At 38.8% G+C, this 27237-nt stretch overlaps 2 protein-coding genes and 1 long non-coding RNA gene across 4 annotated transcripts; 2 read left to right on the top strand and 1 right to left on the bottom strand.

Moving 5' to 3' along the window:
• Positions 1-1727: 1727 nt before the first annotated feature.
• nudt4b (nudix (nucleoside diphosphate linked moiety X)-type motif 4b) lies at positions 1728-17187 on the top strand. Of its 2 annotated transcripts, XM_008400929.3 has the most exons (6): positions 1728-1866; positions 2068-2193; positions 8274-8384; positions 10751-10795; positions 10971-11058; positions 13506-17187. In XM_008400929.3, the coding sequence occupies exons 2-6, from the start codon at positions 2098-2100 to the stop codon at positions 13724-13726; spliced, it is 561 nt and encodes a 186-aa protein (XP_008399151.1). In that variant the 5' UTR covers positions 1728-1866; positions 2068-2097; the 3' UTR covers positions 13727-17187. The 2 variants fall into 2 exon arrangements, with proteins under 2 accessions (XP_008399151.1, XP_008399150.1); XM_008400928.3 differs by having other exon boundaries at positions 1731-2193.
• Positions 17188-17656: 469 nt separating this feature from the next.
• Positions 17657-26958, top strand: pkp2 (plakophilin 2). The gene is made up of 13 exons (XM_008400927.2): positions 17657-18083; positions 19786-19844; positions 20653-21197; positions 21290-21428; positions 21561-21768; positions 22309-22486; positions 23379-23493; positions 24078-24224; positions 24748-24939; positions 25208-25355; positions 25760-25952; positions 26044-26116; positions 26376-26958. The coding sequence occupies exons 1-13, from the start codon at positions 18005-18007 to the stop codon at positions 26490-26492; spliced, it is 2193 nt and encodes a 730-aa protein (XP_008399149.2). The 5' UTR covers positions 17657-18004; the 3' UTR covers positions 26493-26958.
• On the bottom strand, positions 18743-19195 carry LOC103459408 (uncharacterized). The gene is made up of 2 exons (XR_532736.3): positions 19065-19195; positions 18743-18963 (listed from the first exon to the last, which is right to left on the bottom strand). It is a non-coding gene; the product is annotated as an uncharacterized LOC103459408 (long non-coding RNA).
• Positions 26959-27237: the final 279 nt, after the last annotated feature.

Genomic DNA, 27237 nt, shown 5'->3' with positions numbered 1-27237 from the left:
TGTGCGAAAGATTTGTCTTCGATTTTTATTGTGCCGTCACATACGCTCAACAATTTGATTATCTGCTGCGGTTATAAATGAGGTCTGGCTAACAACGTCAGCTGATAAGTTATGGCTTCTCACTGTGCATTAGCAGTTTCTTTTTTTAACTCCACCTGTTTATAGTGTAACATTTTATGAGTTTGACTTTAAATGCAGTGGGAGTGGTGCAAAAAACTGTTTTGCAACAGAGACCCACAGTTTTCCCTCTTTCTAGAACTTTGGACCATCAGCTTAAATGATTGAGCAAACGCTTCTTCCCCTTTTTGGATCTGCTTTAGTTAAAAAGAAGAACACGTCATTAAAAGGTCCAAAAGTGACCAAAGTTAATGACATGGAAAACAATGGAAGGAGGGAGTCACTGATTTGTTTCCCAATACATCAGACTTGGCTTTACACGTAAGTGACCATGTATGAAAATGTAATATAAATCTTGTTAAGCAAACACGAAGCCCCAGATTGGTGTGCACGATTATGAAAAAGTAGAACCTGAAAAGTGGAACTTGCAGAAGTGAAATGATAAAACTGCAGTAAAACAGACGTAGCCGGGTGATTAGTAATAAATAAATGAGGCTGGACTTTAAGTGGAGGTTTGGTAGTGGCTGACACTTTTTTTTTTGCAGATGCTTTGCGAATTGTTCAAATTCAGGGCTGGAAAATCCAAGACTGAGTATTATGTCTGATTCAATGAAGCTGCAGCCAGACTTCTACCAATATAAGGATTTGTTTTCACAAAAGCCAAAGTGCAATTGTTATTCCTGACGTTGGGGAATATTTATTTCTGCACAGTCATCTAAATTATCCAAACACAGAAGTGATAGCTTTTGTAGACTTTACTTTATAAATCACTTGTTTAGGAAAAATCAATTGGTAAAAAAATAAATAAATAAAAGGTTTTCTCCCCCTCTTTGATATGTTTTTAATGACTTAATCTCATAACATCTAAATGAGCTTTTCTAAGATGTTTTTGAAGTATCCCAGCTACGGTTTGGTTGATCGTAAAGCCGTCAGTTTCATAAATGCTGATCTATTTTTGTTTTACGAGGTATGCTTCTCACTGACATCAACAGGAGCGCTCTGTTTTATATAACACTTTTACCGGGGCTGATTATGTTCCATATGGTGCATAATTACAGCATATGGTGTAACTCTTAGACAAGCAAAAGAAACCAACAAAAAAAAGCAAGTATTTTAAACCAGAATGTTACAAAAGTAACAATATACCCCTTAAAATTTTTCACATTTTTTATGTTACAACCAATCACTTCAGTGTTATTTATTTGAATTTTATGTGTTGGACCAATACAAAGTGAAGTCAATTGTGAAGCAAAGGTTTTTACCAGTAAAAGATTCCTGACCGTGTGTTTTTATTCATTCCCTAAACTTTCTGTAGTAAAATTGTTTGTACATCCATGCTGGAACAATATATAATTTACACACCAAAAGTAGAATGTAAATGAGCAACATCAGCTTTTAATTAGAAATACAAAAATAAAAAAAACTCCTAAATGCATCGTAAGACCTATTTTTGTCCCCATCGGGGACTGCACACACCGTCAGCCACAGGTCATCATGAACTGCTCCTGCTGCACTGCTAGAACATGTCAGCATTGTTTTGAGCAGCAGCGTAGCTCCGCCCACTGACAGGCGCTCAGCCAATGAGCTCCTCGCCTCCTCAGAACCCCTGCATGTATGGATCCAGAGGAGGGCTGAGGAGGTGTAGTCTTCATAAGATCTGTCCCTGTGGGAACTTACACATTTACCGCTGGCTGGAGCTCATTGAGCTTTATCATTTTTTTTTGACGGGAGTATTTTTTCTTTTTGGAGGTAAGCTGAATCACAGGGTTGTACGACTGGGACATCTCTTACATGTACCTCGTCACCCAGCTGATGACAGATAATCTTGGACCTTGGATGCAAAGGCAAGCGGCGATGCGTCGGCACCGCTGTTAACTCTTTGGACACAAACTGAGCTGAAAGCTTGTTTTTTTTTTTTGTTTTTGTTTTTTGCTGGTTGCTATCTTCAAGAAGGGCAGAGGAAATCTGAAATCCACGATAATGAAGCTGAAACCGAACCAGACCAGGACGTACGACGGAGAGGGTTTTAAGAAAAGAGCGGCGTGTCTGTGCTTCAAGAATGAACGGGAGGAGGAGGTACGAGACCCCGCAGTGTGCTAATCTATTGCATTTTCAGCGGGTGTGTTGTGAATCTCTGGCCTGGCTGCTGCTCGTCATTCGGGGTGCTCGGGTGTGGGGCGGCCACAGACAAAACCAGCCAAATTCGTTTATTCTACAAATTGGCTTTGGTTTCTGGTTTCACTTTTGCGGTATTTGTGTCTGTTTGTGTTCCGTAACGCCTCGACTTCAGCCTGCTCTGTTGCCACCGCTGCTGATGCGCCCGGGGCCAGCCAGTTTGGGCTAGTTTGAGGAGTACGACGTAGAGAAAAGGCGCCTACGTCAAGTCATGTATTTATACAACTGAACAAATGTCTGATTCTTGCAAAATAAAATCCCCAAGTTGAAGTGCACTTTCGAAAGTACGGTATTACAACCAAAAAGCTTTTATTTTGAAGGTTAACACTTGACACATCCTGCTAGCTGTCTGCTAGCTTGAGTGAAGTAGCGAACCGCGAGGGCGAGGCTTTCGGTGTTTTAAAGCAGTTTATCGTCCCGCATTTAGTTAGGGGACAAGGATATGAACCATGAATCTTTTTTCCAAATGTAGAAATCACATACAGCTTCATACAGTTACTCTAAAATGGCGTCAGCATCTATAACGGAGAGGTAGTCATTCATGAAAGCCGCTGCATCCCGCCGGCCTTCAGCAACCAGCTGCGTAACAGGCATGTTCACAAGTTCTTAAAGGGACAGTAACGTATATAAAAACAGACATTACAGTAATATTCCCCCTAAAAAGCTAATAAAAATGTAAAAATAATGTTTATTTTGTCTAATCCATATTCATGGATTTCTTGCTTATGAAAGCTTTTTGGCACTGGGAAGTTACAGAAATTCTTGTTTTGATAAATCTTTAAGATGTAGAAGTTAAATTGATCTAATCCGACTCTAATCAAAAAAGCAGCAAAATAGTCTTTTACTAGACTACCATGTTGGAAGTCAACTTCAATAATGTTTTTTTCACGGTATGTGGAATATGCAGATAATTAAAACAAGCTAGCTAAATATTTTATTATGTGGTGTGCGGAGTGTTATTAAAAATACCAGAATAGTGATGAAAGTTTTGTCCCACATAGTAGGAAATATTAAAAAGATAAAATACACCCACCTCTACGTGATAAAGGATTACTTTCAGTGGAGTTCTGCGTGTTTCTAAGAGATTACACAGAAAAACAACAAAAGTCAAGGCAAGTTTTTGACATGCATGACTATTTTGTTATAAAGAAGAAAAGCAACACAACTTAAATTAACTGTACACAACTAAAATACAGGTGATCTAACATTTCCTTTGCTTCCTTCACTGTGTGTCTCCTGTGTGTTTTGTTTTTAGTAACCCTGAGATTCACATTCATGACTTGTTCTTTACATTTTTCAGTCATATTCACGTCCGTATGTCAAACCCATATCCTGCATATTCCCGCTGGTGTAATTTTAGTCCTCTCTGACCATGGCACAAACAAAGTTTTACATCATGTGCAGTTATTAATGTCTGCAGAGGGGCGGCCACTGCCTGGACGTTCCAGTGTTTGGCTTTACAACACTGACAGCCTCTGTGTAACCACACATGCTCACACCCTGCACCTCTGCTTGGATCTGCAAGTGCTAGCTTGCAAGTGCTAACCTAGCTTTTCTTAGAACACACAAAGCGCCTTGTTTCTTTATTGTTTTCTCCAAATTTCCTGAACAACGTTTACCTGAAAGAAACTTCAGAGAATACTTGTCACAACACGAGCATTTCTCAGAAATGTTGGGTTATGACAGGCACGTGTAGTCGCGCAATCATTTGGACGATACAGTAAGAGAACCAACTGGATGCTTTGATTGTAACCGAGCTTTACGTCTGATATCCGGTTCCCTTAAACTCACGACGCAATCAATTCTTCTCAGACACATGACACCTGGCTGTTGTTTAGTCTGAGCTGCGCACGCCATCAGGTAGTTTTGTTATGGAGAGGAAACTGAGAAAGTGGAGCCCCTAGGTCATGATACCCTGTGAAAGCAAGTGGGCAAACCAATAGCAAGTTGGACAATGCGGAAGGACAGCAGTGACAGCAGTTTAATTGCATGGAGCCTCTGTTATTATTTTATGTTGTAAATACCCAACGTTGGGTGAAAGAAAGCCTTTTTACTATTTCAAGGTTTCTCCCAGTGTATTATAAGCCTGGCGGGCCTCCAGGCTTTACTTGTGCCCCCACCAGACTAAGCATTGCTTATTTGTGCAAGTCTTTTTAAAATTTTTGCATTTTTAAGATTTTATAGTTGGTATTCAGGTGCTAATCCGCCAATCTTTCAAAAACACATAATTATAAAGGGATATTTTCAAATTTCCTGTCAACTTTAAACATTTCTTAACTCGGAAAACACAACAGGCCATGTTTTTGAATGACTCTAGCATTCAACCACCAGGTTTAACAGGTTTTCTGGGGGAAACCTTGCTTATTTGTTTTATACTGTCCATTTCTAGAAAACTAAATTAATGTTTTCTGGGGTTTTCCAAATAGATGATTCATGAAATGTTCTCGGTTAAACCCACAATAAGTAGTCCACATCAGAACATGCCCTGTGTGTCTTTATAGGACTTGTCAATAGCGGCGTCGTACAAAAAAAATCCCAACGAGAAAGAATTTCCATTTATTGTTGTCACCATAAGGTCCCATTAATAATGTTTAAAACCTCCCAAAACTGTCCATAATGTTGGGATTCTGTAGAAAAATCCTCAGAATGGAGAGCTGTTGACTGACCAGAGAAAAAAAATGAGATTTTTCAGTTTCAAACTGCTTGATCACTGGTCTCTGCTGTTTGTAGTCACCAGCAGTTGTTTTTTTTTGTTTTTTTTGAAGCAATTTAAAAGTTTAGTCCCATCAGTTGAACAGTAAATGGTATGTGTCCCAATTTAAGGTTAAATGTAACTCCTACATTCCTGCATTTAAAATCATATAATTACAACTTTTCATTGAAATAATGGAGTTTTATCTTGGAAAACTGAAGGTAATCATCCAACAGATGGATGTCAAGCCCTTATTATGACGACCAAATTACAGCCTAGAACGCTGCAGCAGGTCGTTAATAAAGTCATCTTGGGACAATTAAAAGGACATAATCAGCGTTTCCTCACACATTTAATGTAACCCGAAACATTTATTATGTGCATTAGTGGCTTTACTCCCATTTTAGCAGTTCTGATTTTGCACTTCCCGTCAGTCCCTCCTCTTGGTGCCGTGCCCACTCTGGCATTCAGAGCATCCTTTAGTTGACAGCTACCAGGCGTGCCTCTTTAGGGAGAAGCAGGACGTGTTTATGTCCGCCGGAGTATTGGTGCCGGTTGTCCGTTTTTGGCGCTGTCATCGCCTGGGTTTATTCGTATATCCAGTTATTCTCTTACTCTAAAGCCCAGCGCGGGATTTAAATCATGTTCAGACAATCTGGCTCACCAGTGGTTTTTGATGAAACATCGTCATTCAACACCGCAGTAGCGCTTCCTCTGAGGTTTTTCCTTCATCCTTATCCTCTTTATGAACGCATGTGGAGCCGCGGTAAGGTTTCAGCTGTCAGCTGACTGTTGACCCTGCTCTCATCATGATGCGAGTTATTTTGTTTTTGCACTTGGGGCCCACTTTAAGCCGCTGCCTGCGTAGTGTGAGCCACTGTTGCTTGGGAAAGCTCAGAGAAAGACAAATGAATTCCCTGGTAAAATAGTTTTACTGCATGGTCTTTTTTTTTTTTTTTTAAATGCACATTCGCGTAAAAAAATAAATAAATAAATAATCTGAATAAATCCTGTGCTGCTGACCGATCCGACTCCCTCTCTGGTGACAACAAAAAGATAAAAATGGAGCAGAAATCTCTTTTGTCCCCGCTGCCACCGGAAGCCGTCCGGCTTTTGTTTTGTATACATCCCCGCTGTCAGCTTGGAGCATGTCCCCTTTAAGCCCCGCTGGCTGCAGGTCAGCAGACTAACACTGTTGGACAGATAGGAATGAAAGGAAAAAATGAATCTTGACACAGCTAAGCCAATAAAGCACCTGAAGATTCAGTAATAAAAAAAAGGAGCTGTAGGCTCCTGAGGGGATGCTTAGGCAGTCTGGGAAAGAATAGAAAATGACTGACTTTCCATGTCCTGGTAAATAATGAAAACTGTCTCCTGTCATGTAAACTTAAGACGAGCACTTTACAAAAGAACTCAGACATTTTGAACCCTTCCACGTTTGGTCACTTTTCAACTTCTTACTTTTTTGGAGTTTTATGTCTGGGGAAACAAAACGGGGGATGGTTGTGAAGCAGAGAGAACATTAATGTCTTTGTTTTTTAACAAATAAAAACTGGGAAAGCATGGAGTGCATTTCTGTTCAAGCCTTCCATCTGGAGGAGCTGAAGAAATCAGGTGGAGGAAACTGACAATAGGACAAGCATTAGTCGTAGAAGTCAGAGAGAACAAAGCTGCTGTTGTAGGCGAACCTGTTTGTAGCTTATAGCAAGCTTCGGACGAGATCCAGAATCGTATCATCCTGGTCGGATGAGTCCAAAATTGTAGTTTTCGTCCAACTTGCAAACTTGCAAATTTGTAGTAGAAAACTGTACAAATACCTGTAGAAACCACGGTGAAACATGGAGGTGGCAGCATCATGCTGTGAGGATGTTTAAAAAAAAAAGAAAAAAAAAAGGTGACCCTGGAAGGAAATGTGTCGCAGAATGGTACAAAAAAAAAAAAGTAACTAGAGACTGTGGTAGTGTAGCAACCTTAACCGTACAGGATGGCTTTGATCAAAGTTTGAAATACTTCTAGACTTGTGGCTGTAATGTGGCAAAATGTACCATACATATTGTCCATCTGTTTGCCTACGTTTGTCCTTCTTTAAGTGTGTTTTTGTGCAGGTTTTATTTTCAAAGATTAGCCTTGTATAAACGAATTGAGAGCATTTGAGTTTAAGCTTTAAAAACCAACCCGAGACCTACTGAAAACTTGCTGACCCCGGACTGGGTCGAATTTGGACGTGAAGTTCACGTTTGCACCTTGCACTTCTCACCTCCCTGAGAAGACGTCATCTCCTGCTGTCGACGGAAAGCCATTTCTTCCTTTAGCAAGTCCTCTGACTTAAATTAGAGAAGAGTTGCACCTACACCACAACTTATATTTAATTTTTATTTTTTTTTTTCAAAACCCATTCCTCTGCTTCTTCACCAACCTCTAACCTGCTTCTTGTGACACCGGAAGCCGGTGTCTGAGTTGGGCTTTTGCTGCACGTGCGGGAGGCGGCTTACGGTTGGGTTTTGGCCTCTCGGCCTCCGATTCAACCCCTGAGAGGAGCCTCATCCGAGGGCCTCCTGTGACTGCTGCCTCAATCCCATTAGAGAATGTAAGGAAAGCTATGCGAAAGCCCCGTTTGGATTAAGTGACAGCCTGACTCCTGCGGCAGATTACTGCCGATCAGCTGCTCGGTGGAGGTGGATTTCACCATCTGTTGCTCAAGCTGTCTGATGCACGTTTCCGTCGTTGACACACATCTACGCTCAACTGATGTGAATTATATCTTATTAAAAGTTGAAGCGCTTCATCTTCTTGAAACTTCTACCTTTCTCTTCCTCAACCCACCCTACCCCCTTTTTGTTTTTTTTCTTAAATATAGCTTCTAGCGATGTCAGGTGTTGATATTTTGCCACCCAAGCCCTCTGTGTAAACATCGGCCGCGTTAACGGCGGAGCAAAAGTGACGATGTTGACGGCAGATTCTCTCATGTATAGTTTTGATTCCTAAGACGGATTTTGCCACGAAACCTGCACAGGCGGATCCGATCCATTCGGATCAGTGAACACTGCAACAGTAGTGTAATTCAAGCCTTTAACAAGGCCTCACAGGGGAGCGGGGGGAAGCGCTGAGAATATCTTCAGTTTAGCTGACTTTGATCTGCGAGGAGCATCTCGGTTGTGTATTATTTCTGTTTCATTGCAAAAACTGCTGAAAATGTACGTTATGTCGCGTCGGTTTTGTACTTAAATAGAGGTGTAAAAAAGAAAAGTAAACGTATTGCGGTTAATCAACATGTTTTTGCTTTCGCCAGGTTCTGCTGGTCAGCAGCAGTCGGCACCCGGATCAGTGGATCGTTCCTGGAGGAGGGATGGAGCCCGAGGAGGAGCCGTGGGGCGCCGCGGTGCGAGAAGTCTTCGAGGAGGTCGGTAAATCTCGTGGTCTCGTTTTTTAATATCGCAGGGATCCGTGGTATGAGACGGTACAAAGCAGGGCTCAGAGTTCCTGCTAGATGGTTGTATACAGCTCTATGTTTGAAAAAAAAGCACCCTCTACGTTTTAATCAAACACCTGGCGAAGATGTAAAAGTTTTAAAAATCCTGCCTTAAGATATTGTGTGAATATATATATATATATATATATATATATATATATTATTTATTTATTTATTTTTTTTTGTCCTATAAAGAGAAAAGTCATTTATATTTTTCTTAGTAGATTTTAGGAACTTTGTTAACTTTGTTTTTTAGCAACAAAGCTAAGCATCTTAGCTGGAGATGGGCACCAGCAACCCTCCCGACCCCACTAAGGGACAAGGGTGCAAGAAAATGGATGGATGGATGTTAACTTTGTGTAGCATAAATGTGATTGGACCCATTTCTCTTGTAAGTGGAAAAGACAAAAAGAACATAAAAGATGTGTGTTGCCAGATGTTTTGTAGCTGTTATGCACTGTTGTCTTTCCCACTTTGAAGAGTGTCTAAAAGACACTGGCCTTTATATGTCACATTTAAATCTCAGAGAAACCGAAGGTCATAAATGTAGTTAAAAGTCCCTTGCTTCTCTAATGAACTTTATCAAAGTAAAATATAAACTAATAGGAATGATTGGGGTTGCATTTTTATTGTTAGGTTATGCTTTTGCAATAAAAACTAACTTTCTCAAGACTATTTTTTTTATTCATATTTATTAAATATGCAGGGATCTGTGCTAAAACTGGAGACTCTTTCTTTCTTTCTTCTTTTAAATCGCACATTTTGAGTCGGAGGCCAGCTTTTGTCCCCAGTTTATTTCAAATTAAACAAACGTGATACGAAGCTTAAGTCTCTCGATTACCTTTTGCGTTCCTTGGCTAGATTACCCGGTAAGGGGAGCTGATATGTTTGGAAGCACGACACACCCTGACGAAACAATTTCCAAGCGGCTACAGTGACAGCAGCTCGGTCACTCGGGGGTCGCCCGGCGTTTCTGAGGAACCACTTGTCCTTTGCTGCGTCAGATGCCTAAACTTGGCTGCGAAGACCCCCGTGTGGCTTTTGTCGCTGGACCCATCAGGGGACACTTGTCAAGCATGCTGAAAAGCGGGCAGGACACATGTCCGGTAGCCTGATGGCTATTTGATATGTGTTAAGTACATCCTAGCTATTAAATGACCGTTATGGAAGATATAATGGCCTTCCTGCAATAAGAAGACAGCAGGGGTTCTACCAAGGCGATAAGACACTAGAAATGATAAATGTGGCTTTTATTATGTAATGTGCTCCTTGTGGAACCCTCATTTAACATTGTGTACGGTCCTTTAGACATTATGGCCCCTGAAAAGAGATGAGCAATTGGAGCAACAGCAAACACAGCCTGTGTGTTTGCACAGGGCCTTGAAAAGTATCCATTCGTTTTTAAAATACATTTTATGATTTATGTGATAGACTAACACACGGCTGTAAATGATGTCGTTTAAAGGACAACGATCCACGGTTTTCAGTCTTTCACGCAAATGAAAAATGACTAAAGTGTTAAAAATAAGATTCAGTGAGTTTTTTTATTTTTATTTTTTTTTTTAGAATTTTTATTGGAGCCGAGAGAAGGAAAATAATACATACATATATATGAACTTACATACACATGTAAACACAATACCTCTCATTTTGAACACATGATGATCGATACACAGTGCAATAATAGAGGCATTTTACAGAAATAAAAGTTCCGAAGTTACGATCCAACAGTTTCAGCTCCCCACCCAACCCTCCAACAAAAAAAAACAACAAAAAAAAAACATTCCCCCCCCCCATCTCAGCTCAACGTCAACATGATAGAAGAGAAAATAAACAAATAAATATGTCATTAATCCGATAGGACTACCCATTTTTATAACCAAATCAATATTCAGCGACAGGCACCTTCAGTCGGGCAAAGCCCTCAAGTTGGAAAAAAAAGAAAGAAAACATTGCCATTTTTGATAGAACTTCTGTGTAGACCCTCGAAGGGTGTATTTGATTTTCTCAAGCTTCAAAAAAAACATCATGTCTCTAACCCAGAGGGATATTGAAGGACATTTTTCAGACTTCCAGTGTAGCAGTAAAGATTCAGTCAGTTTCATGTGTTAATCCTATACAGAATACCTATTGTTTTGAGAAAAAACAATAATACTGGAGTGTTGCCCTTTTTTTTTTCCTTTTTGTGATGCTCTGTTTTTTTGCATGATTGATTTGTTGCGGAGAGGCGGCTCACGCCACATGCAGAAGGAATCTGTCTCTTCAGCTGAAAGTAAAAACTTTCGTTTGTTCCCCAGGCCGGCGTGAAGGGCAAACTGGGACGCCTGCTCGGTGTGTTCGAGGTAAGCTGCTCCTACATTTGTGAAACGAACGGCAAAATAAACAACGCAACACTTTTTAGACAACGAAAGGATTCTAAAATCAGCTTTTATTTACGCAATAAACTCTGTGGTAATCCTAAAACGTATGCTAATGATGTCTTTTTTTCTTCTTTTTTCTTTTTCCTGTTACGTAAAGCAAAACCAGGACCGGAAGCACCGGACGTACGTTTATGTTTTGACTGTGACGGAGACGCTGGAGGCCTGGGAGGACTCGGTTAACATAGGTACAGCTTTCCTTCTTATGCAACATACACAACGTGGCTTTTATTTATATGGAGGCCTGTATGCTGCTTGGAGACCGAATGGGGAACGCAGTGATAACAGGTGACTTGTAAATCTAGGCCATGGATGCAGTGAACCGCTACTGTCAGAGATGCAGACGGCAGCATTAGTGTGTCCAGAGAACAGCTTCTGTCTCCGTTAGCGGTGTTCTTGGTAGGAATAGAAGTCTAGTTCAAATGTACGAACTGAAACATCTATCATAGCGGTTCTCAACGTGGGCGGTACCGCCCCCCAGGGGGCGTTCAGAGGACGGCAGGGGGCGCTGGCGGACATTTTTGCAAAATGGGGGCGCTGGGATGCCTTTAGGGGGCGTTTGGTCGAAGGTAAACTTTACACCTTACATGCACAACAATACCAGTTTAGACTTTGAGCAACTTGGTAAAACTGTATTGTGTTACATTAAACCATGCTTGGCTGCAACTGTATAGATGGCAGCTCTTCTATTCAGTGTTTGTTAGCTTCTGTTAGCTTCTTGGCGCAGCTCCGTTCTCCTGCTACTGGTAGCTTCACCGCATCAGTTCAGCGTTACACCGGCTGATGATGTCTCTGTGATTCACTTTGTCTGGTATCTTTGTAGATATGTTTTGGCAGTTCTGTGATCATGTCAAGCAGCAACTTATATTAAAAAGTGTTTTATTTCCGTTTGAAAGCAGCCCGCTTCCATGGAAGGAAAACAAAAAATCTCTTATAAACATGTAATTACTAAAATCATGATACCCTCACTGTGTATCCCTCTGAAAAATGAACAAATTTAAATAAAGAAATCCCTCCATGGGTGTTACCACGATAGAGAGCGTTCATTTTAAAGCGTCAACACCGGTGCTGTAAGTGGTCCGGTATGAAACCACAGCACTTTTAAATTTCAATAATCAAAATACCAAAATTGTTTCTGTTGTTTTAAAAGGTTTATGTCAGTCTGCCTTTTCCCCATCGCCCAGCACCTTATGGGGCTTAAAAAAAAAAAAAACGACGCGCACATTGCGCAAAACTCTGAAACAGAAGAAGCGGGACATAAAATGGAGCGACGAACTAGATGTGAATTATGGCATAAAAACAGAGAATCCAACGCTGAACAGTGAAAAAATCAACACATGACGATTAGGAGGCGCAGCAGGTGAGTGACGATTACTGGATGGTCAAAAAACGATGAAATAAATCTAGCAACAGGACAGAAACTAAAGTGGACATAGCAATAAACCAAGAGAGGATAAAACTAATCAAAGAAAACTAAACAGAAGTGAATGAAGAACAAAATGCAAGAATAAACTAAGAAACTAAAGTAAATGCAGAGGAATAAACTGGTATGGCAAGACCTGTCAAGCAATAATTAATACAGAGACTGTATGGCTAGAATAAAGACACTATTTCCAGATAAAAGGTAAAATAATATTGTTGAAATGTCATGGGTTTGTTGAGACCATATCTAATACTGAGAATAAATATATCTTACAGACCATAACGGTAAAGAACTGATCACTTATTTGTTTTTAATTAGATTTGATATATTTATTTCTTCAATATTATTTTTCATGTCGGTGTTAATGTCATGAGGCTGATGACTCTATGACACTTTCAATTTGACTCATTAGGATTTGATTAAGAACCAGATTTGTTCTTTGTAATTTCTGTCCAGTAAAATTATTAATCTAAATCAATAGACAGGTCTATATTAAGATATAATCCATGTTTCTGTCTCATTTGTATGGCTTTACAAATATGAGACATCTGGAACTTTTGTTTTTCCACTGAAAGCTCTGGTTTGCACAATAAATGCCATGTGGGTGAAGTTTTATGGATGATGCTCTGATGTCCCATTCTCCTGAAGGCAGCACAGAGCTGCACTACCAGAAACTCACAGAAACGCTGAAGAGAAGAAGAGCTATGATTAATGTAGTTACAGTTCTATCCATGTTTTAATGTTGCAGTTCAATCGTTTTGCAAGTAGTTCAAAGTTTAAACTGGCATATTGTACATCTTTTATCTGGTCATTTTGTGTAATATTTGACAAATAGAAAATGGCACAAAATAATATTTTTTCCACTGATTCTTAGCTGTTAGGCCTACCAATTTTAACTTGAATGTTTGTTGCATTTTTCATAAATTATTTTCACACCTGTGAAAATAATTTATATTCCCATGACTTTTTTGTTCTCTGGGAAATTATTTTTGATGCTAAATACAGAAACAAGCATAAAATAAAATAACAATAAAATAATAGTCAGTGCAAAGTGGCCTGCAAATTCTTTGGTGGGGGGCGGTGAGGGACCTGGATAAAGGTTGAGAAACACTGATTTATCATGTTTTTTTACTTCTTGCAGTTCAGTTTCTTTTTTTTTTCCTCCCCTGTTTAGCCTCCCAACGTATTTATGTCCTCTGTCTCCATCTGCAGGCCGGAAGCGGGAGTGGTTCACCGTGGACGAGGCCATCAAAGTGCTGCAGAGCCACAAACCGGTTCACGCCGAGTACCTGCGGAGACTCCAGCTCAGCTGCTCCCCCACCAACGGGAACTCCATCCTCCCGAGCCCGCCTCCGAACGACAACTACCCTCACTACGGCACCACCACCGGAGCCCCCTCGACAGGCGGCATGCTGGGCTCCTCCTGCAGATAGGACCTCACCGCGCCGCCACCGCCTCGCCTCGCCTGTCCCGGCTTGGACAGTTTACAGAAAGTCTGTACAGTCGCTTGCATGAAATCTAAAAGACTTCTCGGAGCCTCGGCTCGCCTGTATTTATTATTTCTTCCCCTTCGCTTCGAGACTGACCAAAGCTGCTGGCAGGACTGTGATGAAAGACTGAAACGTCTCTTCTGCTGGCAAGATTCAGACTGCAGCGTTGGGGAGGGGGAAAAAAAAAAAACAAGGATGCTGGACACTGCTGGTGTGAAGGAACTTTAATTATGGGATGCCTTATTGAAACTTTGTACGAATGTTTTAATTCACTAACCGTCGCGGTTACCTTTTTAGCGGCGACTTGCGGGCTGTGGGAGGGGAAAAAAAACTAAAGAGTAGCTGGCTCCATCAGCACATCGGTGTGCAGAATGTTTCCATGGTAATGTCATCAACACACGATGGTAACGGTAAATATATTACACATGAATATTTATTAAAAAGAAAACACCTTCAAGTTCACAAATCCCTTTGTTCCACTTTGTGTAAACTTTTTCTTTCTTTTTTTTTCAGATGCATAATATAAAGATAAATTAGCTATTAAATCTGCTTTCCTGCGTTGCTTTTCAAACATAAATTAAATTTAAAATGTAGTTTTGGGAAAAAAATCTTAAGTTTTCAATACGTTCTACCTCAGCAAACTTAAACTGGATACGACTGTCCTGTTCGGTAACCTCTTCTGACGCAATGCTACTAATTAAAATTCAGCCTGCAGCGTTACCTAACTAATGTGTACACACCATCTTCTGTCTGAAGTGTTAAATCGAGCAGACTGCAGCTCTGGTTTTATCCTAGACTGAATTGATGTTCCTGTATGATACTAAATTGGAGATGCACTGATCAGTTGGCCAGAGATCAAAATTAGACTCTATTTTTGATTTCTTCAGTGTTGCTGATCTGTGGTGAAATACCAAAATATCAGACTTTTGCATCAAATGCATCAAAACTAATTATTTGTTAGGTAAGCACACCACTAGGATTTCATTTAGTTATTTTTTTATTTTCTAAGTTTGTTCCTTGTTGCATTTTCTCTTTTTTTGAAAGAATCTGAATTTCTTAAAAATACATATATTACTAGTTGTCTACTTAAATAACACTTTTGTATTTGCGTCAAATACTGAGATTCTGCTCAAGATTCAAAAACTGTCATTTCACAACTTTGCTTTTTTTTTTTTTGCTTGCCTTTTGATTTAAACAGGGTAATCAACGCATTTTTTTTTAAACAAACAAAATTAATCAGAAATAACAAATTGTCCATTAAGGAATCTTTATTTACTGTTGAGTAATTGAGTTTGCATTTGACAAATGGAGATGTTGTATAGATTGTAAAACGAGCCTGACCTAAATTAGATCAGGATGCCAGAAAAGCTGTGAAATTTCCCTTTACCTCCCCGAGAGGAGATTCGGAGGCCAACTTGGCTAGTTTATTGTTGCTGTTAGGAAGCGTGAGGCATGTTTGTTTTATTCCTTTTAATTAAAAGAAAATCTGCATCTGTAGTGGCCAGGAAATGTCTGATCGGTGCATCTCTATATGAAACAGGAGGAATTGTATGAAATATCTTTAGCGTGTTTGTTTGCTCTTTCAATGTTTTTCCTCATACTTCAGAGCAGTGATTGAGTAAAAAAGATGGATCTTCCTGTATTTGATGACTGACTTTTTTTCAAAATATCATTAGTTTCTCACAAAAAGAAAAAAAAATACTTAAAAATGAAAGAAAATACTCGTTTTAATTTGGTCTGAGAAAAACTCGCCAAATGCTAACCCTCACAAACATAACATTGTTTGTCACCATGGCTTTTTTTTGTTCGTTTCTGGTGTCATTCTTGTCTAAAATATATATATTTTTTTAACCCAATAATACCATTACTTAAGATTATTTGGCAGCGATTACACTGTAAAACTTTGAGAGAATCAATCCAAACTTTGTGGAGAAACGGAAGAGAAAGTTAATTTCAGTTCAGTTTATTTCACAATTAGTAGAATCAAAGTTGGAGGAGTCTTCCTCCAGCGGTTTGGGGTAAATGGAAATTTACTACCCCTCAGCCAGGATGTTTTTGGGAGTCAGCATATACAATAATCGCGTGTTATTCTGGTAAAAGCATTGGAAATGGAGGGGAGGAGCAATTGTCCTGGAAAGGTTCCTGCTCAAAACCCACCAATAGTTTGTGAAAATGCTTTCACAATGTCAAATCCAGATTTATTATGAATTTTCTGCAACATGTAAATTGTACACCGATCGAAAATCGAAAGAGGAAACATAACCTGTATGAAAATCGCCTCCCTACCTTTCGCGTCGACGGCTGAATGAACGCTCGATGTGTGTAAATAACTTCAAGAGGCGTTGTAAAATGTGTTTTTAACCTGTACCTCTTTAATATTTTCTATATTTTTAAAATGATGCACAAACAGCACGTGTTCAGTGTGGGAGGTGTTTATGATGTGAAGGCATTGGAAAAGGAGAATGTTGTCTCATTCGTAAGAAAACAAGGTTATTTTTAATTTGAGGACTTCTTTGATTTTATTTGATTTTTATTTTTTCATTCACTCACTGAAGCAGCATACAATAGGAAGTCCCATCTTATGTTGAGGCTAAAATGATTGTTTTTAAGATTAAAAAATGTAGAATTTTTTTTTTGTTTTTTTGGAGAAATTTCAAAAACATCAGATTTATATATATATATATATATATATATATTTTTTTTTTTCACTTTTGGTCTACAACCAGAAATGTGTTTATGCGTTTCCAACACTGGCAGACCAAACCGTTTAATACGGTTAACTTTGGACTTGTTTTCCAGATTTTTTTCTTTCTTTTATGATCACTTTGTTATGTTTTCATCACATAATCTTTTCTTTGTAAACATCACCCAGGTCGTCTGAGCTGTCGTAAAGCTTCGGCTTCACCTACTGCTGTTTGTCTGTCCGCGCGGGTGTGTGTATGTGTGTGTGTACATATTTATTACAAGGGGTGAATTTAAAATTAATTGTGCCAAATGTCAAAATTTGTGCTATACTAGGACAAAAAAAATCTATATGTCGAAAATTAGATAAGGTCTAATCATGATGAGTTTCTACAAAGTATTTAAAATGTTTTATGAAGGTTTATTTCTTAAAGACCAATTTTTTTTTACATACATATATCTATAGCTTTTTAAGGCTGTATTCTTCACCATCTGATTGGTGGTTTAATTCTGCCTGAAACGAGTCGGCTGCGTGCGCGGAAACGCAGGTTGAATGTTTAAAGTCTTAGCCAGTTTCCATCTGGTCTTATTCTCCTGTCGAAAAGCTTTTAATCAAGACAAATGAAAGTGTTCTTACTGTTTATCATGATGTTTTGTGAAGCTCAATGTGAAAGGGACCTGGGCTGGAAGGAAGAGATTACATTAAAGGAAGAACAATTTGACTCCAACTGTTGAGTGTTCATTCATTTTTGGAAGTTGTGTTGTGATATTAAACACTTAAAATCACTTGGAAAAAAAGACATTTTCAAACTATGCATTTCATTAAATATGTTACATTTTGAATATACTATGCTTTTAAGCATAGTCTGGTTCGGTTTAAAAGCCTTGACTCGTTCAATCCAGATGTTTAAATCATTTGTGGTTAAATAATAGAGCTGTGAAATTATTCAGTCATGTTGTCGTTTTAGGGTTCGTATCTCTGAAATCTAAATCTGGGGTGTCATCATTTCTTTAGGTTTTTTAAACTTTAATCTGAGATTAAAGTCAGAATTCTTAATATTATTTTTATTTCAGTGACCCTCTTCCTTAATTGTGAGTGAGCAATCTTGAAAAGAAATTGCACATCCAAAAAATCAAGACAATACACAAAACCCAAAATTACAAAAACTACAGTAAAGGGAGAAAAAATACATAAATAAATGCGAGTTACAAAGTTAAATTCTATACATTACAAGTATATTTTGTTTGTTTTGTTTTCATAGCCGCTTTGTTGTTTTAAGGAGTGGCGACACCGGGCACGTCAGGTGCGTGTTAAGCTCCGCCCACCGCACCGCCAACCTGGCTGGTCTACTCAGGTGAGGTCGGCACAACAAAGCAGAGCTCGTTAATCCAGCGAAGGTGTTCATTATCCTGCACGAGGACTACAGGGAACATTGAAAGAGCTTCGTAAAGGAAAGGAGGCTCAAGTCGAGGCGGTCTGAGATTCTCTCCCAGCAGCACACCAGCCTGGCTTCTCCGACCGAATCCTACAGGACGAGAATGTCGTCTGACAAGAAGAACTTTATCGCGACTCTTAACCCGGCTCAGCTTTCACTGCGAAAGAATGGTGTCTCCAATGGTAATATTGGCATTTTAAATTTCAGATAAACGTTTCATGGTAATACAAAAACCCAAACGGAACGCACGCCAGACCTCTTTGTTTGAATTAAACAATGTCTTTGGAACGGTTTGCCCTCGCTCCCCTGCGAAGCAGACAGATAAAAACGAAGTTTACCTCTCACCCTCTCTCTTTTTAAACTAAAACATAAACTCTGAAAACATTTTTTTTTCCCCCTCAAACAAGCTGCACGGATATTTATTTATTATTCTTGTTAATTAGAGTAATTGTTTGCCTCCTAACTGTGTTTAAATACATTCCTATTGTAACCTAATGAAGGCTCACAAAGATTAAATACAGGTAATTTATTTTTCTCCTGAGTGGAAGACCTGCTGAACAGTAGGTCCCTTGTCCAACAGGTTCCTGCAGTTTCATCGAACCGCCTCAAGGCTGATAAAACCACAGGAAGTTTAGCCTACATTACACATAATTAAAGTGAACATGTTTTCACTACTTGGGCATATTCTGCGGAGCTTTTATCTGGAGAAATACACCTCATGCTTTTAGATTGTGACAACTGACTCACCAGTGGGAGAAAAGGAAGCGAGTTTAGTGTTTATAAGCCTGCATCCAAATTCCCATCACTCTAATAGCATTTCATTACTCAGCGGCGCAAAAGAGCCGTTGCTGGTTATCAAGTTTATTTGATGGTAGCTGTTGCTGCTAACAGCTAGCAAAGCCAGCTATTGCGCATTTTGTTGATGCACAGTCAGGTAGGTTTAAATACCTTCTTTATCTCGATAAATGAAGTTACCAGTTCCTTTCTTGACTCTTCAAACCAAGCTTTTTTTTGTTTTCGCCGAGTTACAGTCCGCACAGAGTCTACAGTTGTGGAAACAAACTAAATGTGAAAGAACAAAGGTCATTTGGGTATTTTCTCTGGAACTAAAAGTCTGCAGGAATGTTTTACCTCATCCTTTCATACTGTGACAATTGACTCACCAGAGGTATGAGAGGAAACCCGCTCAGTTTCATAAACATGAATCGCAATTCACTCTTCTGCCCGCTGAAACTAAATGCTGCTTAAATTCCAGGCTAATTTGCAGATTCCTATTGTTCTGCAGCAAATAATATAATTTAATTTCCTGTCAGTTTAACTGTTTCTGTTTACACTTAATTTATGTTGTGGGTGTAGTCTTGGAACTGTGGTTTGTTTAAGAACAGTAGAGATTTTTTCTCGTGCATAAAAAAAACAATAAAAAGGTGATTGTACGTTTTGCTGGGTATCTGAAAAGGACCAACGTTACCATTGGTTTGAAAGACTCGTTTGAACTTCTATTTTCACAACAGAGTGAAATACAACATAGTTTTATTCATTTTGAAAGCTTTTATACACACTGATATGTGTAGAAATCATAATATATATTCAAAATTTTATAAATAAAATGTATGCTGAAAAAAAGAGTCACAGACAATGTTGAATACCTGTTCGTTTTTTTTTTTTAAATTTAGTCACTACTGTTTCTTTTTATCTTTTTGCCGACTGACATGATGTTTGTTTAGCAGCTTTAAAAGATTTTCTGAGTGAGGATTGTTCTCTTAGTTGATGAAGTCAGGTTGGGAAAAAAAAAATCACCCTGACTGGAGGAAGTGATGCCATCGATTTAGTAAATACCATGTTGAACTGAATACTCTATAAAGGATTCTTTTGGCCTTGTTTCAGGGGGAGTCAACTTACAAAATTCATTCAGGATCAAGCATGGATTTCCTTCTTCCACACAGGTAAAACACACCGTCACACCTCTGGCTAAAACACCTTTGCGACTGCTTCATTTTATCAAAAATGCCGCTAAATGATTTCCATTCTTTTCTTATTTCAGCTAAAAGCATTTGAGTTTAGCCTGTTCATAACAAGAATGAGCTATCTGAATTTGTAGCTGCGCTTTACATGTTATACTCCTGAATTTGAATTTACACAAATCTGTGATGCTGCTGGGGTTTTTTTTTTTTTTTACACTCACTTCCTGAAAGCCAATCCGACGAATCACATTGTTCTTATCTTTAGCTGCAGCTGCACACAGTACAATAACACAGGTAGACAGTCCAAGTGAGGGGAAACAAGAGCATAGTTTTTATCACTGTTATTGTATTGAAAAATCAAATCCTCTTTATAAGAAAATACAGAAATGAATGCTTGAATTTAAAGTGCATTTTAGTGCAAAAACTGCACACCAATGTGTTTATTTCCAGTTACTGTCTCCAAAAAATGTTAAAAGGTAACGGAAGAAAGTTTTTTTTTTTTTAAAGCAGCAAAATTAATTTATGAGGTGAGAAATGATTCCTCCCTCCCCACTTCATGATTACGCACCGTTCTGTGTCGTTCCCTCAAAATCTCAACAAAATGCACTGATGTGACAAAACTATTATGCATTTGGAAATGTATTAAAAAAAAAAAAACAAAAAAAAACACGCTACTGTTGAAATTTGAGTCTGGAAAAGTTGTTTTAAAAAAACAATTGGAAAAGGTAAATGTTTGGAAACTTTTGCTGTCCTAAACATTACTAAGTGTGTAATTAATTTTGTTTTAAAGGGAAACGGGTCTAATTTGGGTAACCTCTCCTCAAAAAGCACCCAACCTTGGAAAATATCCGGAAGGTCGCCCATGTCCCCAACAGCCAGTATGGACCGGTCCGGTCCCAGTACACATCTCCAGAGGGCGCCCTTAGGCTTTGATTGCAACCATTTACGGACTGTAGGTGCGCTTGCAGATTGCCCTGACGACTTGAATCTACAGCACCGGTCCTTTGTCTCTGAGACGTCCCGCAGCACACCCACCCGAGCATCCGCGCATCGATCTGGGAAGTCCAGAACCAACTCATTCACTCCTCAGTCAGTAAGAACAAAAAATCTGTCTGGATCTGTGGCGGGACAGCACAGCCTTAGAAATGGACAGAGTCAGAAACACAGTTTGGTAAAACCTGGTACACAAATGGTACAGCGGCTTGGATCCACCCCCATGGACAGAGGTTTATCCCGACAGGCTCAAATATCGCAGAGACGGGAACCAGGCAGGTCCATCAGCGCCAACTGTTTCACCAACAGGCAGGATGTAAAGACAATGAAGAATCAAGCACAGTAAGATTTACTTTCACTCCTAACATTTTATTCCTGTCTTTTGTGTAGCCATCCCATTAAAAAGGAAAAACAATCTGTGACTTGTCGCCTAGGCAATCGGCTGAAAAGCCTCCAGAGATGACAATTAAAAGGGCCGTAGAGCTTCTGGACAAGCTAAATGAGGAAGAACTGATCAGTGCCGCCGCATACATTCAGAGACAATGTTTCAGAAGAGACGAAGCCAAAGTTGAGGTACGTTTACTCAGAATAAATAATCTGGGAGCATTTTCTCCGTTATCCGCCTGGCGAAGCTTTAGCAGCTTTAAGGAGGCACAGTCTCTCCATGTCGACATTTGTTAGCTCATCAGGTTCTCTTGGTTTCAGGTGCACAGGGAGCAAGGAGCTGAAAAGCTCGTACGGCTACTCAAAACCGACAACGAAGAGGTGCAGCGCGCCGCAGCAGCAGCCTTGCGTAATGTCGTCTACAATAACGGAGGCAACAAGAAGGAGGTGACGGACGAAAATGGCCTCACCATCGTCCTGAACTTACTGGACAAGACCCACGATAAGGAGACCGTATGCCAACTTGCAGGTCAGGTTTTGGGATATTTACATTTCTCCCCATCAGGAAAAGTTTATCTTCACACCAAGTGACCTTTTTATATAGTTTTGAATTTGAACATATTAGTGAAATGTAATGCTGATGCGTGTGTGTGGATTTTCAGTAAAATCAGAAGCTATAAAAGAGTAAGGTTTTTTTTTTTATTTTATTTTTTTAAATTATTTTTAAGATGTGAGAGCTGTTATAAAATTCCCCAATTATGCATCGTAAATTTAGATTTGATCAATTATATAGAAATTATCAATGTTTTAAATTATAAAGACAACACTGAATGGTAATACACCAATCTGTTGACTAATTTTCCTCATTGATTGTTATTGCTGATTAGCAGATCAAATGCTTTGTTTTTTCTCTTCAATAATAAAAAAAATCTTATTTTCAGAGACATTTTATTTAAGAGGGGTGTTTCACTTTAACCTAATGACTAGTAATAATAACAGAACTGATTATTAAAGGTTTGAATTCCAAGATAAACTGCATTAATGATATTTTTATGTCCCTCGCCTGCAGGTGTCTTGTGGAATCTGTCTTCAGTTGATGCGATCAAGAATCTTTTTAATGAAAATTTCCTAAATGTCCTGACAAAGGTGATTTTGGTGCCCTTTTCTCACATAAATGGAGAGGCAGAATCCAAACGTGATTTGATCGCTGATCCCAACGCTTTCCTCTGCGCTACAGCCTGCCTACGGTAGGAAATTCAACCAGTTTTGTCTTTTGTTTTGGAGAGGAATCCTGCACAGTCGTGGAAAATCTGGAAGTTGAGTTTTGGTATTTTCCAGGTCTGAGGAAAGAAAATGAGCATGGAAAAAGTTCCTGCTTCAAAATTTCCAACCCGTCCTTCATTTCTTCACTTATTCTGTTCTTTTCTTCCTTAAATATGGAGGCTATCCATTCAGCCTCCATGTCTAAAGTTATCTGCTGCAGAAACGCATGTCATAAATTCATAGGAAAATTTAGTTTTAAAATGATCATAAAGGAAAAGTGAACTCTAGAAAGCTTGGTTTTGAAATGTGTGAGCCTCTTACCTGAAAGGTGTAAGAATGCTGTTTACCTGGACATGCCAAACATGTTTACTTGGTAGCACCCTTTCTCCTGAGAATGGAGCAGGAAATGCAGATCTGAATTCCAAAGAAATGTTGAGTACTATGTCACGGTTCTTGTGAAGTGACAATACTTAATATGTCCCGTAAAGATCATGACTCATGTTAATTTTATTTGTTTAGACCTACAGCTTAGGAGTGTTTGCGAAGCAGGGGGTGTCGGCCGCATGTCGACTACAGCTTGAAGAAAAGAGCGATAGACTGAATTATTCAGGAGGCTCTCTCGCTGCTCCACTCAGCTGAATTGAAATTGTTCTGTCCTCTTGGAAATCATACTATCAAGGTCTCCTTACTGTGTTCTCAGACCTTTTTGTTTGCAATGCAAAAAAAAAAAAAAAGCAAACCATCCACAGTTTTATGACTGCACAAAGATTCTGTTTTGCAGATTAAAAAAGCAAAGGGGAATAGTTTTTTACCCTTACATGGATTTGAATGCTGATAATTAGTCGCCATGACGATGATTTGTTTGTGTTGCTGCAGGAATCTGAGCTCTGACGATAACCACAGGAAGAATATGAGGAGTTGTGAAAATCTCATCGACTCACTGACTTCCTATACTACAGAGGCTGCAACCAAAGGTACACCTGATGACCAGGTGAGAAGAAAAACAAACATGTTTGTTTTTTATTGTCTAAATACAAATGTCAGTATGTAGATCTAAAACATGAGATCAGAATAAAATGCAAAGTAGAGCTTAATTGCGAAGAAAAAGGGAGGAAAAGAATCTTTTGTGAAATAAATTCTCTTGCTCTGATTCACCTAAACAATATATTAGGCTGGCAGTTTTTCAAAGGTCATGTCAGAGACAAAGAAAGCTTTACACCAACACTTCACATCACCCTGAATGCACCATGGCAGCCAGATGCCAATGGGATGTTTTTGTTTGTTTTTTTCTTGAGGCAAAGTTGGTTATTGTTGTCGGGATGCCAGATCAGTCCTGTAAGAAAACCTGTTTGAGTTTTCTAAGAGGCCTACAGCAGCAACTGCAGCAAAACATTTGTACTAAAATAGTTTGTAAAATAGTTTTGCAATCCCCACAGTCAGACCCAGTCCACAATACAGGTTAATATTTTAGAGGTTTGGGTTCATTCAGATTCATTCTTGACAGAGTTTTTGTTCAAATTTATTATTGTTATTATTTTTTTAGATATTTGTATTTATCACTCTCTCTTTTTGAAGCTCACAGAAAACTGTGTCTGCATCCTTCAAAACTTGACCTATAAAGCTGAGGAAGACTGGATCCTCCAAACCGCCAAAATTACGGAAGAGACTCCCAAAGAGACGACTTGCAGCTGTTTTCCTTATCGTCGCACCAACCTCGAAAAGGTAATCACTTCACGATTAATCGGCATAATTTCTAAAGATTTTTACTAATAAAATCTGTAAAGTGTGGCTTGCATTTTTTTACGTGTACTACAAAGTTCAACATGACCAGCTGCCTTCAGAAAATGTAAAAGAAAAGAACAAATATTTCTATTGAATTTCTTTTGCATAAAGTCATTAAAAGAATAAACTTCATACATTATCTTTTGAATGAATTTCAAAAGATTCATTCATATTTTTGCTTAAAAATAAGCAAAAATATTTGCTTATTTTTAAGCAAATATTTGTAAAGTCAGTCATTTATACTGAAAATTCCTGAAATGCAGTGAAGGCAGCAACACATTGAAATACATGATGTATGATTAAAGTCGCACTGGTAAATATCTGTTTGCATCTCCTGGTGGATCAAACCAAAATAACAAGAAAGAGCCTAAATAATGTTAAACTTGGTTTAGCTGCTGTTTGTGACCCCACTGAACACCCGTCGCCCGCCTGACCTCTGCACCTCTAAATTATTTCCTCCCAGGATGCGAAGGACAAAGAGAAAGCAGAGACGATGTGCCTCCTGCAGAATAACGAAGACCCACTTGGAGTTAAGTGGCTGTGGAGCGGGCAGCTTGTACGGGCCTATCTGTCGCTGTTGGCCTGCAGCACAAACAAAATGACGCTGCAGGCCGCCATGGGGGCGCTGCAGAACCTCACAGTGAGGAAGGGAGAGGTAAAAAGAGACAAAGTTAACTGCTGAGACTTTGTATAACTTTGTGGTAGGAAAAATGACACGTCACTGCACAGATTGTGCTTTTGACACTTTAGTTATATTTCTTTAAATGATAAATCTAGCACCAAGTATTTAAATGAAAAAAGCTAATATTTGTTTTGTTTCTGTGCTTTTTAACTTTTTGGCAAGTTAGGAAACTTTGTCGCTGCTTTACGTTTTTACCTGTAGATGGAGATATTTTTAAAATACGTTTTCTGACACCTCACAGATCTCCGAGTCCGTCGCTCGAATTATCGAGGAGGTAAAAGGACCTCAGAAAATTAAGACTGTTTTAGAAAACAACATTACGCTGAAGAAACCAGCCTTGCTTCTGATGAGGAACCTCTCCCGCTTTCCAGAGCTTCACTCCTCCATCTGTAACTCCACACTCCTCACTTTTTAACTTTTCTCTTCCAGAACATTGGGGGGGGGAAATTTTCAGAACCTTCTAGGTATTTTCAAACCCCTTGAATTAAAAAGCAAGAAAACTCAATAAAACTTCTGAGTAATTTGTGCTTTGTTGGAATTTTATGCAACAGAGAACTGCATGATCGTGAAGAAGGGGGGGAGAAAAAAAAGAAAATCTGAAGTGTTTTGCACGCTTCATTCTGTGATCCTTTCTGCTAATCTGTCATGGAACCCAAATGAAATAAGTTTGCTGAAACATGTAAAAGATGTTCAATGAAATCTAAGGGGTTTGAAAACTTATTACTGTACTTTCATAAAAGTGACACATTATTGAGATTTTTTTTAAAATTTATTTATCTTTTCACTTTTACAGTTGATAATTTGGTGGCGACCGAAACCACAAAATCCCTTTTATACCGTTTGGACATCAGTGCAGAAGAATCTGCTGAGCTGATGCCGATTCTGTGTCGGATCCTCATAAACCTGAGCAAGAACAACGTGCAATTGGCCAAGCGGCTTAGCCGTGAAACGGCCGTGAATGATATGTTACAGAAGAAATATGAAGGGTTAGTGAAACATCCAATGCCTAGCTCCAGTAAAAAAATAATAATGTTTGCCTTATTAATGACTATATGTGACTTTTCATCATGAATCCAGTAAAGCTAAAGAGGCGGTGGAGGAGCTGAGGGACACGTTGCCCCGCAGAAGTCTTCACGAACGTCTAAAAGAGGCGAGTCCATTCACACATCACTCTGTATCCAATGTCGCCACCAACTGCATATTGCTCTGCAGAAAAAAACCCCAACTTTTTTTCTGCATGCTTGAAAAAAAGCACCTCATGCTTGTGTTCAGCATGAGGTACAAAAATGAATTTAATTTGCATTTCCAAAAGCCCTGTAGACTTTTCCATATGCAGACGGCATAATAAGTTCTCCTTTCTTTCTTTCTTTCTTTCTTTCTTTCTTTCTTTTTTTTTTTTTTCTCAACAGGATAAAACCAAAAAACGCCAAAATTCTTTACAACTGCTACCAAAGTCACTGCAGTGTCGTAATGGAGCTAAACATGAGAAAATCCCGTCCACAAAAGGATGTACAAAACGCCATTAGTTTTTTTTTTTTATTACTTTTATTACTTTTTATTGTAGTGCACAAAGAAATATGGGATGAAATGTTCAAATTATTTATGCCTTTTCAAGTCTGAGTCATGGAGATGATATCAAAGCACTTTTTAGGCAACCACAATGAAGTAAGCAAGTATTCCTAGCCACTGTTCCACTGCCTTATGGTTTGAAGAAATTTAGCAGACTTGAATTATTTCTGGCAAAGATAATGCCAGCTTTTTTTTTCTTTCTAAAAAGCATACTTTTTTTATATTGTATAAACTTAGCACTTTCTGTGACAATGCTGTGAAGAATAGCAGTAAAACAAATTAAATCAACAAATTGACAAAAAAAAAACATTCTGTAGGTGGGAAGAAATGTCATTACTGAATAATACATGAAGTGTAAACTGTTCCAAAATGTATTTTTAATTGTAATTTTTTTGTGTGTGAAAATAAACATTTATGAATGCATTTGAATGACTTTGGAAATTGTGTAAATTTACTAAAGAGCATTTAAGAAAACGAATCCAAATTTTTGATGCATAGCTTCGTATGGTTGGCTATCGATTATAGCCAGAAAAAATTAAGTTAAAGCCCAGCAGCACTTGAATTTACCAAGAACGGGGCGACTGACTTGAGTTCGCCTTGTAACCAGAGGGTGTCTAGTTAGGAGGGTTTTTATGCCTGTTTGGGCTGAAAACGTCCCGTTTGAAGCCCCAGTAGAGAACTATAAAAAGCATTTATTTTATT

Source organism: Poecilia reticulata, chromosome 23 (assembly GCF_904066995.2).
Source record: "Poecilia reticulata chromosome 23, P_reticulata-male-v2, whole genome shotgun sequence".
In the NCBI taxonomy this organism is placed as follows: Eukaryota; Metazoa; Chordata; class Actinopteri; order Cyprinodontiformes; family Poeciliidae; genus Poecilia; species Poecilia reticulata.
This window is presented reverse-complemented; position numbering and strand designations above follow the sequence as displayed.

What these genes read in the sequence shown, in the direction of transcription:
- pkp2 (XM_008400927.2), top strand. Translation starts at nt 18,005, where the DNA reads ATGTCGTCTGACAAGAAGAACTTTATCGCGACTCTTAACCCGGCTCAG. An exon ending in GACCGTATGCCAACTTGCAG is followed by an intron (nt 21,769 to 22,308) that starts GTCAGGTTTTGG and finishes CCTCGCCTGCAG; the next exon opens with GTGTCTTGTGGAATCTGTCT. An exon ending in TCACAGTGAGGAAGGGAGAG is followed by an intron (nt 24,940 to 25,207) that starts GTAAAAAGAGAC and finishes GACACCTCACAG; the next exon opens with ATCTCCGAGTCCGTCGCTCG.
- nudt4b (XM_008400929.3), top strand. Translation starts at nt 2,098, where the DNA reads ATGAAGCTGAAACCGAACCAGACCAGGACGTACGACGGAGAGGGTTTT. An exon ending in AGAATGAACGGGAGGAGGAG is followed by an intron (nt 2,194 to 8,273) that starts GTACGAGACCCC and finishes TGCTTTCGCCAG; the next exon opens with GTTCTGCTGGTCAGCAGCAG. An exon ending in TGCGAGAAGTCTTCGAGGAG is followed by an intron (nt 8,385 to 10,750) that starts GTCGGTAAATCT and finishes TTTGTTCCCCAG; the next exon opens with GCCGGCGTGAAGGGCAAACT.